General features: G+C 34.2%; 2 protein-coding genes across 4 annotated transcripts; one reads left to right on the forward strand and one right to left on the reverse strand.

The window, feature by feature from the left end:
* The first annotated feature begins 903 nt into the window (after positions 1-903).
* Positions 904-12,438, forward strand: LOC110615222 (E3 ubiquitin-protein ligase BRE1-like 1). 3 transcript variants are annotated; one of them, XM_043956645.1, is made up of 19 exons: positions 904-1,359; positions 2,508-2,669; positions 2,829-2,913; positions 3,522-3,740; positions 3,843-3,998; positions 4,472-4,665; positions 4,753-4,836; positions 4,961-5,080; positions 5,182-5,368; positions 5,476-5,636; positions 5,713-5,787; positions 6,535-6,611; positions 6,967-7,161; positions 7,588-7,660; positions 7,755-7,841; positions 9,341-9,478; positions 9,566-9,768; positions 9,848-10,013; positions 11,925-12,438. In XM_043956645.1, the coding sequence occupies exons 1-19, from the start codon at positions 1,249-1,251 to the stop codon at positions 12,054-12,056; spliced, it is 2,625 nt and encodes an 874-aa protein (XP_043812580.1). In that variant the 5' UTR covers positions 904-1,248; the 3' UTR covers positions 12,057-12,438. The 3 variants fall into 3 exon arrangements, with proteins under 3 accessions (XP_043812580.1, XP_043812578.1, XP_043812579.1); XM_043956643.1 differs by having other exon boundaries at positions 906-1,359; positions 3,837-3,998; XM_043956644.1 differs by having other exon boundaries at positions 907-1,359; positions 3,837-3,998; positions 5,716-5,787.
* Positions 12,439-17,463: 5,025 nt separating this feature from the next.
* LOC110615057 (ethylene-responsive transcription factor ERF039-like) lies at positions 17,464-18,548 on the reverse strand. The gene is given in 2 exon segments (XM_043956646.1): positions 17,464-17,833; positions 17,835-18,548. Coding segments are annotated over 2 exon segments (795 nt in total). The 5' UTR covers positions 18,473-18,548; the 3' UTR covers positions 17,464-17,676.
* Between the last annotated feature and the right edge of the window lie 45 nt (positions 18,549-18,593).

Below are 18,593 nucleotides of genomic sequence, written 5' to 3' on the forward strand. Positions count from 1 at the left end.
AAGTTGTATCTACTGTTTGTTCATATTCATTTCTAACTATCACTCTTATAGCACTAAAAATTCTATCTTTTTATACTGATGTGAAAATAAACTTTTCAATTGTATTTATGGCTACATTCGTAATTTATCCCCTAAAAGTTGACTTTCTAATAAAAATCAAATTATTTTGATTTTTTAAATAAATTAAAGTAAGTTTCATAATTATTAGATCTTTTAACTCCTGAAAAAGCTTTAAAATTGCATTTCTATCTATAACTATTGTAGCATTAAAATTCTCTTAAGCGTGACTATATTTTTTCACTGTTGTGGAAACAAACTCTTTAATTGCATTTATATATATATTTTTTTACTGAAGCACTTATAGCTCCCTCTAATAACTTATTCACTAAAAATTGGTTTTTTATTAAAAACTAAATTATTACGTTTTTCCGGATAAACCAAAGTATGTTGGCATTTCAACCCAAAAAATTGTTGGATTGTTGTTTAGTTCCTCATTTCCCTATACGAGGAAAGGTTTAGATGGAAAACATGTTACCTAAATTAGCAAAAAGGAAAAAAAGTAACTAAAAAATGTAAAAATTTTAATATCTCCAAAATTATTTAAATAAATTTATATGGCCAGCAATATCAATCAATTCTTGAATTCCAAAGCAGAAATCAAAATTAATACCTTTTTTTCTCAATGCGTAATCATATTTATTCAAATTCATCAGTTGGATTTGGTTGGTTAGATTTGTTTTACGGTAAACCTAATACTTTTTTCCTGGCAAAAAAAAAAAGAAAAAAAAAAAAGAAAGAAAAAGTGGAGGGCAGAAACTTGGTCGCGCTCAATACCAAAACTACCCTTCTACCATTTACGAAATTTCGAGCTCCTTGTGCAAATTACGTTCTTTCTCCTCTTGCAGCTCTAACAAGAGGGATCGGCTATAGAGAGAGATAGAGAGAGTAAGGAGAGAGAGAGAGAGACAGACAGAAACAGAGAGGGGGAGGAGGAGGAGGAGGGGGAGGGATCGAGCTCTCAATCAAAGATAGACGTACAAATTCATGGATATATAAACAGAGGTTTGGATTAGGGTTGTGGAAGTAAAACAAAATTGGGTGTAAATTAGGGTTTCGAGAAATTAATAGTCTAGTATTTTCTATATTTAATTAGTCTTTATATTTGCTCTCCTATTTTTGGATTGTGAGGAAAATTGGTGTGCCCTTATGTGAGTGAAGCTGCTGTGGGTGTGGGGAGTTCGGTTTTCAATGGGCAGCACTGGCGAACCAGACCGTAAACGGCGTCACTTCGGTTCCATATCACCCACGGGTGCCATGGCTAAGAAGCAGCCATCCTCGCTCTTCTCCGAGGACAAGAAGGTGTTAGCTTTGTGCTCAGTCGGTTTCTAATTTCTCCAAATTTCTTATTATTTAATTACAAAAATTATGTAGGTTTTCTTTCGATGGTTAATTTATGGTTCTGCTTTGCTGATCAGATTTTGTTTGATATCTGAAATGTCACGCATCTGTAGTTAGTATGCTTTTCACCGTAAATATTAATCGACTTAATTATTAATCTATGAGAAATGGTTGCTTATGGGCGTAAAAAACACTAATCCTTTTGTTTTTAGCTTTGTTTGCTGGGGACCTGAACTTGTGCTATTTCAGTGCTTTTCTGAAAAATTGGACATCTATTCTTGTTACTTGATTTAGATGCTTGAAGTGGGATGGAACTTATCTCTGTTAACCTTTTCCTTGGGATTGATGGTAGGGTACAATATTGATGCAAACGTTGAAGAACTCCTCTGTTTTGAGTGTTAAAATTATATAATCTCCAGGTTATTTAGAATTATATAATTTTTAGGGTTTACTAGTCAATAAATCTGTTTGGTAATTACATTTTGCTGTTCCTTTAGTGTTTCTGGTTCTGGTGGTTTGTTAGATCATTTGATAATACCGCAGTTGCCTTCCCCGTTTTTGTTTAATTACATTTCTTTGGATGAGGATTTTATTTTGCACTTGTACTGATTGGAGATCCCATTCATTGATCTGTACATGGTTGCTTTCCATGTGAGCAAGCTGAATTGAAAGAGATAAAAGTAACATGCCAAAGTCTACCGAACTAAAATCTAGTTGTGAGCTGTGACTAATTGATGTTGTTGGTTAGATGATTCCTTTTGATTTTGATTTTATTTTCTTTTTGATTTTAATTTTTAATTTTTAACTTTCTTTGATATTCCCTTGCAATAGCATGCAGAAAACCAATTTGATTTTTCTTCATTGAACATATAGTCCATTGTATTCCTTCTTTAACTTGATTATAGTGGTTGTAACTGCTTAATTCTGTTTTCATGTTTTGAATCCTGAGATAAATGAATTCTCAAACTTTTTCCAACTTTGGATTTTAAAATGGTATATTGAAAATGCTTCATGCTTCTGTAATGTCTGATATTTAGATATCTAAGATGTAATGCAATTAGCATATAGCTTATCTGTGTTGAGCTCATACTTCATCTTTGATGGTGTAGCTTGATGCTACTGTTCTCCAATTTCAAAATCAAAAGCTTGTACAGAAGATAGAAGCTCGAAAGATCGAGTATTCTTCACTAGAGAATAGGTTCTCTCAACTAAAGGAGAAACAACAGCCTTACGATTCCACATTGAAATCTGTCCATAAGTCTTGGGAACTGGTAATTTCTTTGTAGTATGTTGTTCTGCTGTATTTTGTGTTCTTTTACTCTTCTCTCCTTTTTCTAAAGAAAAAAAAAAGAAAGAATTGTTCTTTTTTATTTATGCGTACAGAATTGGATATTACTTTCTGAGAAATTGGCTTCATGTTTTCACAATAGCTAGTTACTGACTTGGAAGCATGTTCCACCTGCATAAGAGAGTCTAGCATTGGGCAACAATCTGGGCGTTTATCAATTACTGAGGGTGAGCAGATTCCCTACAACATTCCCCCCTCCCTCCCCTAACACAGACACACACGCACACACACACACACACGCACACACACACACAGGTGTGGTTCATGAACTACTTTATTATGTGGACCTGGAAAATATTAAATGAAGGTTGTCATTCAATAATAAGCATTTGCTGTGAGGGCATTGGATTAGCTAACAAAATCTGCCACCTCCTGCTTCCTGTGGTCTCGGATTGTTTTATGCATGGCGAGAGCTGATAAAACACTTTTTTGGCACACAATGTGATATATACCTTCAAATTTCATCTTGCACCGTCTCTGCCTAGTGGTTCTTGGCATTGGACTTATGCACACTTGTCTTAGCATGGTACCTTATTCTTGTTATTTAAAGGAAAAAGTAGCCAATTTATTTTATGTAAAACTATGAGTACCTATTCACTCTTCAATTTAAAAGCTATGCAATATGAGGGAAGCTCAATGCATCTTTTGTTAGCATAGCATATTTTCATGTGTAAATAAACATGAAGTGGCAGTTGTGTATGGATTGGGAGATTTCAGCACTCCGCTATTAAAGCATATTGCATTTTCTGATAGGGTGTTTCAAATTGCTTGTCAGATGGGGTGTCATCTTCTTTTGAGGAAGCTTTCCTTAGCCGACTTGTAGAAACGGGTGCAACTGAAACTTCCTCTGCAAATGATTGCCTCAATTCGATGAAAGAAGATGAAGAAAATGCTTCTGAAAAAATTAAGAACATTTTATTTAATATAGTGGCTGCAATCAATGGCATTTGGCAGCAAAAGGATGGATTACATGCGAATAAGATTTCTGAGCATGGTAAGAGTTTAGTTTGCTGGTGCATTGTGGATATCTGTTGCGGGCTGCCCCCTTTTATTTTTTTCTGTGTCCCATGTGTACTGCTTCTTTTGCTAGGTGCAGGCAGGCATAAGGAATCTTGTGAGTTGGTGGCAGAGGTTAAAAACTTGAGATTGGCACTAAGTGAACTTCATCTCAAGCACAAATCAGTGGCAAGGGAATTGCAGAGTTGTAGAGACATTGATGCAAAAAGTAAAGCTGAACTTAAGCAGTTAAAAGGTATCATTCCATTGTACACAGCTGAAAGCTATTTTAATAAATGTACATACCTCATGCAAGATCTATGGAGCATCAGGTCCTACCTTTTGTTTATATGGGCTTATCTGTTTATGCATCAACAAATATGCAGATGCATGTTTATATTCACTTGCATGATCATGTGTAGATTTTCTATTTTTTCTTTTATTTTCTTCTGAACTGTAAGACTTTTTCTTTTTGATTACAATAATGCAATTTGTCTTACATCTTTTATCCTCTGACACTGTCTTTTGAACTATTTCCACTAATGCTCGAGTGTTATGAAATTAGGACAACGGTTGTTTTTTGCTTAAATGGGTATATGACTGATCAAGTGATGTAACGAGCATTATATGTTGTTTACTTATATGTTATGGATTTATTTATTTATTTTCCATTTGCGTCTGTAAGTTTGACTGTCTGTCTTTTTCTTTTCATTTATTTTTTCCCCAAAGGGGAACTGGACAGTGCTGTTTCAGAATTAGAAGAGAGTAATTTGAAACTGGCAACACTTAAAGCTGAAGAAGATGCAACAAAAGGGACGTTTTTCCCTGTACTAAACCTTGGAAGTAAGCCTGTTCCTGGTGACAAGGCAAGAGATAAACAAAAGAATATGAAAGAAATGGAGTCTGCTCTCAAAGAGCTTCTAGTAAGTTTTTCCTTTTCTCCTTACCCTTTTTCTCTGTGGATCACTTGACCTGGAAAAGTACATATATTAACAAATATAAGCTCACAGGATGAAGCTTCTTCCCGGCTGCTGAAATTGAAATGTCTTCATGATGACAGGATAAAAATATTGCAACAGCTATCCAATTTGCAGGTTTTCTTTTTGAAAGACTATCGATATTACTTCTTAGTACGAATATAGTGCTAATGATATCTCAATATTGCAATCCTGCTTATCGAGTAACATCAGAAGAAGGGGGGATTTTTTTACTTTGCAGGACTCATTGAAGAATGTGAAGTGTATTTCTTCTTCACAAGGATACATTTTGGTGAGGGATCAATTGGAAAAGTCAAAATCAGAAGTTCTCCAGTATCAGGCCTTATATGAGAAACTACAGGTTGTAACTGGTCGGTAGTTTCATTTACGCCTTAGACTGTCATTTTCTTTATACGGATATGGGTGTGATACTGATGATACTCGTCTACCTTGGGATCACAGGTTGAGAGGGATAACCTTTTCTGGAGGGAGGAGGAATTGAACATGAAAAATGATTTAGTTGATGTTTTTCAAAGATCTTCTGCAGTTGTTGATTCTAGAATTGCTTATTTAGAGACAGAGATACAAAGACAGATCAAGGAGAGAATTATGATTGAGACTAAGCTGGAAGAGGCATCAGGAGAACTTGGTAAGTGGCAGCTAGATTCTTTGATATGATCACCTTGCAATAGTTTATAATTCTGCCTTCTTACCTTCAATTGTGTGCTCAAATCTGATGGAGTTGCTCTATTTCAGGAAGAAAAGAAATCATTGCTGAATTCAAAGCCTTGGTTTCCTCATTTCCTGAGGAAATGGGAAATATGCAACGTCAATTGAGTAATTACAAAGAGGCTGCTTCCAATATTCATTCTTTACGGGCTGATGTGCAGTCTCTTTCTACTGTTCTTGATAGGAAGGTGGGTACATTATGGTTTGTGTGCACATTTACATTTTTGTCTCCAGTTGAAGTATCCAGAGCTTTTTTTCCTGTAGCAGGTAAAGGAGTGTGAACATTTGTCTTACAGATCCAAAAATAAAGTTGCTGAGATACAAAAGTTGCAATCTGTGGTATGTCATGTTTTCACTCTTCCAGGTTATTTGAATTTTATCACACTTAATTTTGGAGGAATTTTTTTTGCCTGCAAAGCTTCTTTTGCTTTCATATATTAATTTTCAAGGCCTGGTTAGCATTGGGGGTCAAATTTGAACTGAATGGTATTGTTTTTAGCAGTGGTGCATGTGTAGAGGTGGGCACATGCTCCGGTTGGTCATTAATTAGGTTCTGTTGCTCACTACTTCTTTCCGTGCATGTGTATGGCAAATCCTGTATCCCTTTTATGTTCAGAAAAAAGATGACCAGATTTCCTGATTCTCTTTTGTTGGAATCTTGCTTAGTTATTAATAGATATCGGATTATTGGTATCTTCTAGTTTGCTGGGCTGACAGCTACCAAGATAACTTCGTTGTTAGGTTCTGTTGGGTATTGCTATTTGAGTTGTTGAAAAAAAAGACCACCTTACATATATTAGTTAGAGGCTACTAAAAATTAGTTTTAAGGTAAATTTGACATGTTTTAGTCATAAGAGCTCTAACACAACTAAAATGCTTCTTATTTTCCCAATATCACCAGTGGTGCTTTTTCAAAAGCAGTTTTACCACAAAGTAAAATAGGCACATAAGAGGGCAAATACTGGGATGTGACGAGTTAATTAGGAAACTTTTCCTTTAATATAGCAGGTCCTTCATCTTTCTTTCTGCAGATATTATTTACCGTGTTTTGGTTTATAAATTTACCACCATTTTCTTTGGTTGCAGGTTCAAGATCTGAAGCAAAGTGATCTGGAGTTGAAACTGATATTGGAAATGTATAGATGTGAATCTGGTGATTCTAGGTTAGATCTGGTTCTCCTACTTCCTCTTTAAATCCATGTATTCATGTGATTGAAGGGACTTTTGACATTTCTAACCGGAAATAGTTCATAGTTGCTTAATTCAATTTGCCTTGTTATGAATTTTTTAGATATTTGTCTTATGCTGGAAATTGAATAAAGTGAACTCAAGAGCTTCAAGTTAACTGGTCTTCTGATGAATCCTTTTTTTAATTCTATTATACTGCTAGCAATGGTAGATGTCTTGTACAACTAGGATAAAGAACTCATACTGCTCAGCTGCCCCATCTTCCTTGTCATGGTTGGTTTGATGATGTGAAAATGAATGCTAGTTTTGAAGTTTACTTTGCAAATGCAGGGATGTTGTGGAAGCCAGAGAACTTGAATACAGGGCTTGGGCTCAAGTTCAAAGTTTGAAGTCCTCTCTTGATGAGCAAAATTTAGAATTACGAGTGAAGACAGCTAACGAAGCTGAGGCCATATCTCAGCAGAGGCTTGCCACGGCAGAAGCTGAGATTGCTGATCTGAGACAGCAATTGGAAGCTTCCAAAAGGTAAAATTTAACTTATTGTAGAGAGGTGAATTCTGTTATTTTGTCCTCTTATTAGATGCTCAAGTAACTTATCTGTGGTGATCAATATTTATTTATTTTTTCTCTACTGTGCAATTATTTGTGTTCAAAACATGCTTGTTTTGAACACTTTTCCCGATAAACCTTTTAAAGATTTCCACTCTTGAATTTAAAATTTTCCCATTTCTTTTTAATTCTTTTAGACAAGCAAGCAAACAATCTTTCTTTTGAAGGTAATTGAACCAGTTACCAATGTTTGTTAATAAATTTCTTAAAATGATAAAGTTAAACAGCTGAGTGAGCATCTTATTTTCTTTTTTTGGTTTGCTTGGTGGAAGTATCATATGATGTTTATCATGTGGTATTTATTAAAATGAGATCTGCAAATGTTATTTATTGCTATTTCAGGGATATGTCTAGAATTTCTGATGTTCTGAAATCCAAAAATGAGGAAAATGAGGCCTACTTATCTGAAATAGAGGTTAGTTTACAGCTGACAGTTATGGGATTTTTGCTCTTTCTTCAATCTTAGCATTGATGAAAATCATTAATCTGGTTTTTCTCTTTTTCTTCAGACAATTGGACAAGCATATGATGACATGCAGACACAAAACCAGCATCTGTTGCAACAAGTCACAGAGAGAGATGACTATAATATTAAGGTGATTGGCTATTCAGAACCCATCTTGCATCTTTGAAAATTTTGTTTAGCGATGCTAAGTTACGGATAACTGTGAATGCTTGTAGCTTTATGGTCCTCAGTTGTGGGTTGCGTGTATGCTTTCTTGTCTGGCAATGTATTGGAATTCCATTGTCAATTTTCTTCTTCGTATATATGGGCCTAATAATTTGAATTGTCAAAGATGCATAAGCTCTCAATTTAAGATTTATGTGTTAAATTACAATTTGCATGCATTATTTGTAAAAGGCATGACAGATGCTAATGTGTTGAGTGATTGATTGTGTACACTGTGTGATCAGAGAAAATTAATATCTTCATATGGATTGATTTAACTCACCCCAAAAGCTAGCTCAAGGGGAGGAGTGCCTATGGCCCATATAAGGGGCACATTACCCCCTTTCCACAACCGATGTGGGATTCAATACACCCCCACGCCCATAATTTTTACCGGTGCGTGGCACATTTATAGGGCGCCCAACATCGGATGGGGAGGCTCTGATACCATGTTAAATTTGGACCAGGCCTAACTCACTCCAAAAGCTAAAGCTAGCTCAAGGGGGAGGAGTGCCTATGGCCCATATAAGGGGCACATTACCCCTTTCCAAGGCTAGCTTTATTGTGTGTTAGAGTTAGGAACAAGAGAAAGATAATTTGAAAAGAAAATTGGAGAAATGTAATCTTGTATCGAGTAAACAATGACAGAAATGCCTTGCAAGGTAATGCAAAATTACAGATTTTCCTTTCTGTTGAATTCTCCCCAAACTTCTAAAGGAAATACAAGACATAAGAGAAATAAATCCCAGGAGAATGGTCTCCCGAACTAGCAAGCTAGCCCCAGCTACACAGCTGCAAATTAAGATGAAATATTCCATACCCCCTTTGTTAAGCATGCTCCCCTTTATATAAGTCTCTTGCTCCTCTATTTTGTTAGCATCTCCATGTGGCAAGGCCTCCTTAAATCACCCTAACAGAAAAACTACTCTGCCAGCTAATGTCCTTGTATGTTACTAGAATCTTCTTTTCTATTCCCTTTTAATCCTCTTCTTTCTTTTCTGCAATATACTTACAATTGCCTTGAGCTTTTATTCCCTTTTCTGCATCTCTATCACATTCAATCTTGGAGAGGCAATCAGGTTGTTCTTGGCAAATATGTAGGCAATGCCATTCTATCAGACTTCTGATGGATGTATCCCTAAGAAGTGGACAATAATACCTTTAAAATAAATGATACACTTGGATAAATTTGAGATGTAGGAATCAAGTTCAGTTACAGCATTCATGTCTAGTTTGTCTGGAATTATTAGTTTTAAATAATCGTAAGGGCTATTTTTGTGTTAGTTGCATATATAATATGTGGTTCTGTTTCCTTCTTTGCATCCATTCAGACATCTGTTTGCTTATACCTTCTCCAGGGTTTATTAAGAGTTCATTGTGGGGTTAACATAAAGAAATATTTATTTGTTTTCTGCCCTGTTTCAGCTTGTTTTGGAGGGTGTGAGGGCAAGACAGCTGCGGGACTCTCTACTCATGGACAAACGAACCATGGAAAGGGAGATTCAACAAGCTAACCTTTCTCTTGATTTCTACAATGTGAAAGCTGCAAGGATTGAAGATCATGTATTTTTTTTAAATAACATTTTGTTGCGTAATCACCTTATATGGAGAGTTCATGTATATTGACTAATGCAAACCTCTGTCTTGCAGTTAAAAGTTTGTTTTGACCAGGTTCATAAACTTAAAGAAGAGAAGTTTCAAAACTCAAGTACATTGGAAAATACTCAAAAGCGATTATTGGATGTGAGAAAATCATCTAATCAAGCAAGAGACACACTGGAGGACTCACAATCCAAGGTTGGAAGAAGTCGAGCGGCTCTTTTGGAATTGCAGATAGAACTAGAGAGAGAGAGGTAAGGAATGATATTTTCTTGCCTTTCTTTCCAATTTGTTCCAAATGCAGGCATGCATCCATCATTATTCATTTATCAGGTTTGACAAGAGAAGAATAGAAGAGGATTTGGAAGTATCAAGGAGAAAGGTTTCATGTCTACAAGCGCAGATTGATAGTTCATCAATTCTAGAAAAGCTTCAGCAAGAACTTAAAGAATACAGGGAAATTGTGAAGTGCAGTATCTGCCTTGAAAGACCAAAAGAGGTACAGCTTCCCTGCTTATTTTATGGATCTGGTGTAACTTGTTTATTAGAAAGGGTTACCCAGTTCACGAAACATTCCACATTTGTGGACTCTGGGGAGGCTATTTCCATGGCTTGAACCCGTGACCTTCAAGTCACAAATGGAGCAACTTCAGTATAGGATATAAAAAAATAAAGGGAAAATTACTTTTTAGTCCCTGAGGTTTAACGTAATTAACACTTCTGTCCCTCTATTTTGGCAACCCAACACTTAAGTCCCTCACTTTCTCTTCCGTCCAAATTCGTAGTCCTTCCGTCCATTTAAACCGTTTGGTCAAATAGTCAAAAGTGAGATGTGATGATTTTTTCCAAAAATACCCTCTTTCAATGTAAAATTCCAGAAGAAGAAGAAGAAGAAGAAGAAGAAGAAGAAGAAGAAGAAGAAGAAGAAGAAGAAGAAGAAGAAGAAGAAGAAAAAGTTGCTGGGTAGGAAGAAGAAGAAGAAGAAGAAGAAGAAGAAGAAGAAGAAAGAAGAAGAAGAAGAAGAAAAAGTTGCTGGGTAGGAAGAAGAAGAAGAAGAAGAAGAAGAAGAAAGAAGAAGAAGAAGAAGAAGAAAAAGTTGCTGGGTAGAAAGAAGAAGAAGAAGAAGAAGAAAAAGAAGAAAGAAGAAGAAGAAGAAGAAAAAGTTGCTGGGTAGGAAGAAGAAGAAGAAGAAGAAGAAGAAGAAGAAGAAGAAGAAGAAGAAGAAGAAGAAAAAGTTGCTGGGTAGAAAGAAGAAGAAGAAGAAGAAGAAGAAGAAGAAGAAAGAAGAAGAAGAAGAAGAAGAAAAAGTTGCTGGGTAGAAAGAAGAAGAAGAAGAAGAAGAAGAAGAAGAAGAAAAAGAAGAAAAAAGAAGAAAAAGAAGAAAGAAGAAGAAGAAGAAGAAAAAGTTGCTGGGTAGGAAGAAGAAGAAGAAGAAGAAGAAAGAAGAAGAAGAAGAAGAAGAAGAGGGTTACTTTGGTCAATTCACGTGTCCCAAACGGCTATTTTAGACGGAGGGACTACGAATTTGGACGGAAGAGAAAGTGAGGGACTTAAGTGTTGGGTCGCCAAAATAGAGGGACAGAAGTGTTAATTACGTTAAACCTCAGGGACTATAAAGTAATTTTCCCAAAAATAAATAAATTAAATTAAATAAAAAATAAATAAATTAAATTAAATATGAATATTTTTTATATTTTATGACACTTTATTATTATCATAAAAAAATTATATATTGATTATCATGTGAGCTGGGTATTTGCTTTTCAAAGTTTGAGTATTTAGTCAATATATAATTTTCTCTATTAAATTGAATATTATATTTTAAATATTATATATATATTTGGAGTAGGGATATTTATGTTATTTTTATAGTCACACTCTATTTACTTTATGGGAATTTAACATACCAGCCAAACGTATTCAAATTACACTTCCTAGGAAATAATTTCCCTGGAAGTACACTTCCTAGGAAATTAACTTCCCGAGACTAGGCCATTTTGAACCAAACGAGGCCTTAGATTAGAGACATTGTGGAAGTTATATTGATCATTCCTAGGTATTAAGTTATGTTCATTTGTTGAAAATGGCAAGGACATGCTATTGCTTATGGAAAATAGTTTTCCAATTTTCTGCCATGAGAAATTAAGAATATTTATTTATGCATCAAAATGGTGTCTTACTGAAAACTAGAGCAAGAAAAAAGTTCTCTAATTTTCTAAAATTAGATGAACTTGATAGTTTTCTGAAGTCTCTTTAAAATTGGAAGTGAGAAAAATGGTATCTCATATTTCATGGAAAATTACAGTTAATTAATATTTTGACTTGTGTTACAGTTGAATCAGTCATCATTGGTTTTCTTTCAGATGCACTAATAAGAAGTTCCGATGTTGTCTCTTTTTGTTTCCATCAGGTTGTCATTACAAAATGCTACCACTTGTTCTGCAATACGTGTGTACAAAGAATTGTGGGAAGTCGTCACCGAAAGTGTCCGGCATGTGCCACAAGTTTTGGATCTAATGATGTGAAGCCTGTTTATATCTGAGATGGATAAGTTGTCCTGGGCTCTGCTTGTTTATGAGACTCGGTTCTCAAATTTGACTCGCTCTTGCCTGTGTGCCTTGAGCAAAAAGGCTTGAGCTATGGGTCCCGCAGGTTCATGTCTATTGTTATGATAGAGAATTGTGGAGAGAGAATGATGACAGGATCCAGTGCCCCCATCTGTCTAATTATAAACACTTAGAAATCATCTTTAGATTGGGTTTAGTTTAGGTTGTGATTTTGCATAGTTTATTGATTTCACTGTGTTGACAATTCTTGTTTCTTCTTATAACTGCTTAGAGCCACTGGAATCTTTCAATTTATTATTTGCAGATATTCAGAATCGATGAAATGCTATGGCCCAAGGCATTGGAGATTGTGCTATCCATAAGAATGACAAGTGATGTTCTAATCCTCTATAATGGCATCTTGGTGCACTGCATTGGTAATTGATGCCAGTTTTCTCCATTGCTGAAAATATAGAGCGTTAACCAATTGTTTTGCTGTACAGGTTTACAGTAAATGCGTTAGATTTTTTTGTTTTTTGAAACATCAGTTCATGTCCTCCTGGTTTACAAACTAGTGATATTTATAATAACAATAAGAGTAATTGTTGTCATAATGATTAGTTGTGCAGGATTTCTTAGCATTTCTCTCATTTATGTACAGGCTTCAGAAAGAAATAATTGTTTTCTACTAGGTAATTTTTCTGATATGCTTTTTTTTTTTAAAAAAAAAAAGTGAATTGAATAACCTTGACCTCGAGGTCTCCGTTCCTGAATAATATGCAGCCTGGTGTGGACCAAAAATTATGGGAGGGCGTACTCTGGTATCTGAATTGATTTGATGATTGTTCAGCAACTGCTTTTAAGTCTCTGTTTGAATAGAAGTCCATTAATAAGGAAAGCTGAAAATTACTAAAACAGCCGCATTATTTATCTCATGGGAAGAAGCTCCTGTCTCTCGAAATGCATCGTAGCATTTCCATTATCGCCTCTATTCATTTGATTTGATTTGATTTCAAAGTGTCCGTTTTGGGTGTGGATGATCAGGAGAAATATGACGGGTGAAGTTATTGTTGGAAAAAAAAACCCTTAAAACTATTAAAATTTAACAAAATAGTATACTAAAATTTTTTTTAATCATAAATGACAAGATATTTTTCTGCTTCAAATTGTTTATCTAATAAACTCTAAAACGATTTATATATTTTTATTTTAAATGCTAAATGAAGCCTGTTTTGGAAAGTTCATTTCGCATTGTAATCTTCTCTATTTAAGTTTTTAAATTTCTTGCAGATTTATAGAAAATATATTTTGAGAAAAATATTTTTTATGAAAAATATTTTTAATGAAATAATTTATTTTTTATTATTTAATTTTAATTTAAAAATAAAATTTATATATAGAGATTTTAATAAAGATATTAAGAGCCTGAAAATGACTTATTTTTAAAAGAAAATTGATATTGTCTTTAAAATGATTTATTTTTTATTTGATTAAAAAAGATTTTTTATTAATTAAATATTTTAAATGCTAAAAAATATTTATATAAAAAATATTTTTTGAAATTAAGTGAGATTAAAATTTGATCCATAAGTATCAAATACTTATTTGAAATACTTTATTTTTAGTGAACCAATTTAATAATAAAATTTAGTCTTTAGTGAACTAAGTATACATGTGATTAAAATATAAAAAAATTAAGCAAATTAGAATATTTAATTTTTTTTAAACTTGAAATTTTATGAATTTGTGGAATCGCCATCTCCTCCATTCTTTTTAGTGAACTGTGAACCTAATCCTTCGAAAAAAAAAAACTGTGAAACTAATCATTCTGTTAGTGAACCTAGTCTTGCTTTGATTGCTCTCAAGGCAAGGCAAGGGCACTTCACTTTTCACTGCAGAAATAAAGAGAGAATATAGAGAGTTGCAACCAGCAAATTCCTTGTCTCTAAGTCCCCCCCCAAAATATCTTTGCATTTGTGGTGGCCCTTTCTCCTCCACTCCAATCTGAAGCACTCCAGAGTAGACACATGGCTCCATTGGTTTTTAATTATTTCTTGGAATTCCAAAGCTCCTTCTCCTTCTCAAAAATATTTTAATTACAAGTTAAAAATCACTATCAGACCCTCCCAAAAAGGTCTCATCTTTTATAAAATATTGATATTAACATATCACACACGGTGCACATGGCAAAGCCAACAATTATTATAAACAAACCAATCAAGAAGCTCCTCCTCTTCCTCTCATCCAAATTGTCCTATAAAAGAACAATCATGCATCCCTCTATTGGGCCCCTCTCCTTCAGCCCACAGAAAATTGAACTCTGATTTTCATAGTATAATATAACTGTACATTAAATAATTACAGTTTCCACAAAAACAACATTGGATTCCTTAGTTCTCTTATTCGAACAAGGGTATCTTCCTTGTACACGAAACATCGCTGTCTTTGATTCAAGGAACTCGCCTTTCTTCCTTTCTCTTTTGGTTGAATTACAAAAACATCCCTTGGAAACAACATTAATAATAATAATAAGATGCATCAAATTAAAAGCATATATACAAGGAAGAGGACATGTGATGATTAAGAAGCAGCTCTTTCCAACTTAAAAAGGAAAAACAAGGTTAGATTCTTTGCTCTTTTGGCCACTTTGTAATAATCCCATTTGAAAAAAATTTATCATTAAACCATTTTCCATTTTCTCACATCATTATCCCTTTTGATGGTTCCTTTCTGGTTTACATATACACATGAATATGAAGAAACTCCAGCGTCATTGTTTTTGATTTTGACCACACCCACCTTTAGCTTTTGACGATTCTAATGCACGTGAATTCACGCCGTTACCTTTTCTGATCTCAACGCCTACTTACTTTTTCCTTTAATTTAATATCTATATTAATTACGCTAGTCTCATAATTTTATATAAATTTTTAAATTTCGTTTATAAAATTATTACCATAAAAATAACTTTCAACATTTTATGCCTTAATTAAGTTGAATGTATGCTCATCGAGTTTCTGATTTTATTTGCAAATAACTTTTTAAAATATTTTTTAATATATATAAATAAATAAAAATTATAAGACATAGAAACTACTTGACTTCAATTTTGATATTAATTAGAAATTAATATGAATTATTATAGAGAAGTGAAGCTTACGTGAGGATGATGTCAATATTTGCTTTATGTAGTGAAGGAAGAACATTATAGCAGTTAGGGCTTGCACATCTCATAAATGGTAATCAATGTATCTGTCCGTTGGGCCAATGCATGAAAATTACGCTTCATGCGTACATTATCAGTACTTGGGATTGCAAATGCCATATCTTGTTTGGTAAATTGATGAATACTTCCAATTTTATTTTTTTTAAAAAAAAAAAAACCTTATGATTTAGTGACAAACTCAATTATGTTAGAATTTACCAAACCATTAGAAAGAGGGCGTGTGATGCCGCTAGCGTTGCATGACCACAAAGTACCTGCAAATAATGAATTGGTCTTTGGAAATTTAGAAATAGAACACATCAATTAGAGGCAGCAGCAAAAACCCAAAACCAAGCCAATAGATATACTCTAGAAGATGAAGCAATTGCAAGCAAAGACAACTCAATCAAATTGTTTCAAGAATAGTTTATGATAAGAGGAAATTAATCAAGGTACTTCAGCAACAGGATTAAACCACCTGAGACGGAATCTGGGATTTGAATTAGAAGCATTGGAGTCAATGATGATGGGAGTCAAATAGCAGGTCTCAGAGAGGTTGAACTCGGTAGCCACAGCTTGCAACCAATTTTCTTCTTTTTCTTTTATTAAAATTAGTAAAAAAAATTGAGGAATTAATTACTCATATTTCCTCCTGCATATTGATCAAATTGATCATAAAATATAAAGCTAAATTTGCATAATGAGATAAAAGGAAGGGGGGGGGGATTTTGCAATTAATTAGTTAGTGAGACCAACACATGAAAATGGGGGAATAGATGGCATTTTGATGGTGGCCAATAAGAGAAGGAAACGTAAGAAAAATGATGGGGAAGTAGAATACAAAGAAGATATTGATGGTGAGATCAAGTCTCACTAATAATTAATGCATAGTGGATTGAATAAGTCTAATTGAATGGACCCTTTTGCTTTTCTAATTAGATCACACTTTCACTAAAGATGGCTACTTTGAATAAAAAAATAGTAATAACTTTAGTTAGATGGAGTTTTTTTTTTTTTTAATTATTTGGAGGTGAGATGTGAGATGGAGGTTGTCACCTTGTATGGGTGCCTAAATACATGTCCACACACTTTGGGAATCTAAATTACTTTCTTTGCCCTAATCATGCAAGAAAAAAGTGATGTTGGCAAATATATTCCACACCAAGATTTTTCTCTCTATGTATGAACACAATAATTTCTTTTATATATCTTAGTAATTACTAAAATGTAAAGAAAGATAAAGAAAAAGAAAGAAAGCAAAGCTTCCAAAGGCATCATTGCCATATGATGCAATTCAAGCTCTTTTGAGTTTTTTTTTTCAAATAATAAAATATTAAAGTTTAAAGAGATGAATGATGTGATATAATAATCATTTAAAATAAATCCTAAACTGTTAACATAGACCAAGTTCACATGGTATAAGTTAAAATGTTATTTAAAAAGAAGATCAGAACACTTTAATATTCGATACTCTGTCATGATTCACTCCAGTCGAGTCTTTCATGAAAAGTTATCGTTAATGGATATAATTTCTTCGTTATGCCTATAATTATAGAATTTCTTATCTACTAGTCAAATTTCTAAAATGTTTAATAACTGATTTTATCTTATTAGAGTATAAAAATAAACATGTATAGAATTCAAGATATACATTATTACACACTCATGTTAAACTCAAAACAATCTATTATATTTGTCCATTCTAGTAATTTATTAATTTGAGTGTCTGGTGACTTTTCATAGGCGCCAACCACTTCACTCCTTTTTTTCTGCAAATTGAACAATAGCAATTCAGTTTTATTTTCGGTAAGATTAATTACTATGAAAGATTAATTATTTTTAAATTTAAAGTCATGGAAGTTTAATTTATGAATTTTTGGGTATCAACAAGTCTACCTAGCAAGAATGTTTTTCTTTCAAGTCAATTGCACTATATATACATACACCCTAGATGAGAAACCTCTTGAGGAAGGTAAACTATTATATTATATAAAGCATGTTAATATATAAGTTAACTATATCATATTTTCTTGTCAGAGAATAGCCTGATTAGTTTTTCTACACTTTGTTCTTTGTTCGGGAGAAATTTTTTTTTCAAGTAATGGAAGAAGGCTTTTCAAAAATTAAAAATCTTAAATCTGTGTTTAGGAAAACTTCCTCCAATTTCAATCAACCAATTGCAAATTTGAATAATAACATTTGGAAAAAAGGGAAAAATATCATCTTTATTGTGCTTATATATTACAATGAAGTAAAAGTTTTACCGCCCTCGTGTTGTTTCAATGCAGAAACGTACTGTGATCTTCCAACAATTCCAGAGAGAACCCAACTGGTACAGATAGAAATTCTGGGTTCAAATGAGACTTTTCTCAACTGGGTTTCTTTTTGTTGATAGGATTGGTGCAGCGACTTCAATGGTTAAATGTATCCAAATTGTCTACGGTTTTTACTTTTGGTGTCAAAAAAATTTCTCTAATAGTACTCCCATAAGTATGGCTCCTCCAGCCGGAAGCCGGTATCCGCTGCACACAGCTGCCATGATGAAGAATATTGGCAAAATCCATTCCTTAGATCAACTCCGTCGATGAACAAATCCGGCAGGTCAAACAATGTGTCATCAGGATCGGCAGAAGGAGAGCATGTTGATTCTTGCGTGTTGTCCAAGGCCAAATTATCTGATTCTGATATGTTCTCAGCTTCAGCTTGGCACTGCATCCTTTCTGGGAAAGCTAAGGTTGCTGCCTTGGCAGCGGCAACTTGAATGTCTTTGGGAGACTTGGTGATCGGACGGGGAAGTTCGTGAGCTAGTTCCGGGAAATTCAGGTAAGCAGAGCTCCCCTTGATGGTTAGAGCAGCTACATCATGGGCTCGAGCCGCCATTTCAGCTGTAGGATATGTTCCAAGCCATATTCTTGATTTCTTCCTTGGCTCTCTGATTTCAGACACCCATTTGCCCCAACTCCGCATTCTTACTCCTCTATAAGTTGGGTGCTTGTTTCCGTTCTCATTGTTAGTCTTTTGCTTTTTCTGGCTCTCATCTTGAGCTTTCATGGGAGCTGCATGGTTTTCTTTGGTTTTTGAGCCTGAAAAGGTTTTTGAAGAAGAGGAGGAGGACGACGAGAAAGAAGAAGAAGAGGAGGAGGAAGATGAAGATGAGGGAAGGAAATTGTCGTGAGCATCAATCTCTACGTTGATATGCTTTTCCATGAGAGAAGCTTAGCTGCGGAGCTAAAGAGAAATGTTGAGTGGTAGGCACAAAATATAGGGAGGCATATAGCTTTTTATTATTATTTTCATAAATAAAAAGAAAAAGGATTAAAGAGAAAAT

The sequence above is a fragment of the Manihot esculenta genome, chromosome 5 (genome assembly GCF_001659605.2).
Source record: "Manihot esculenta cultivar AM560-2 chromosome 5, M.esculenta_v8, whole genome shotgun sequence".
Classification (NCBI taxonomy): Eukaryota; Viridiplantae; Streptophyta; class Magnoliopsida; order Malpighiales; family Euphorbiaceae; genus Manihot; species Manihot esculenta.

Bases quoted from the DNA above. Each gene is read 5' to 3' on its own strand.
- LOC110615222 (XM_043956643.1), top strand. From the start codon at position 1,249: ATGGGCAGCACTGGCGAACCAGACCGTAAACGGCGTCACTTCGGTTCC. The intron at 3,741-3,836 runs GTAAGAGTTTAG...TTCTTTTGCTAG, and splicing joins GAATAAGATTTCTGAGCATG to GTGCAGGCAGGCATAAGGAA. The intron at 10,014-11,924 runs GTACAGCTTCCC...TGTTTCCATCAG, and splicing joins GCCTTGAAAGACCAAAAGAG to GTTGTCATTACAAAATGCTA.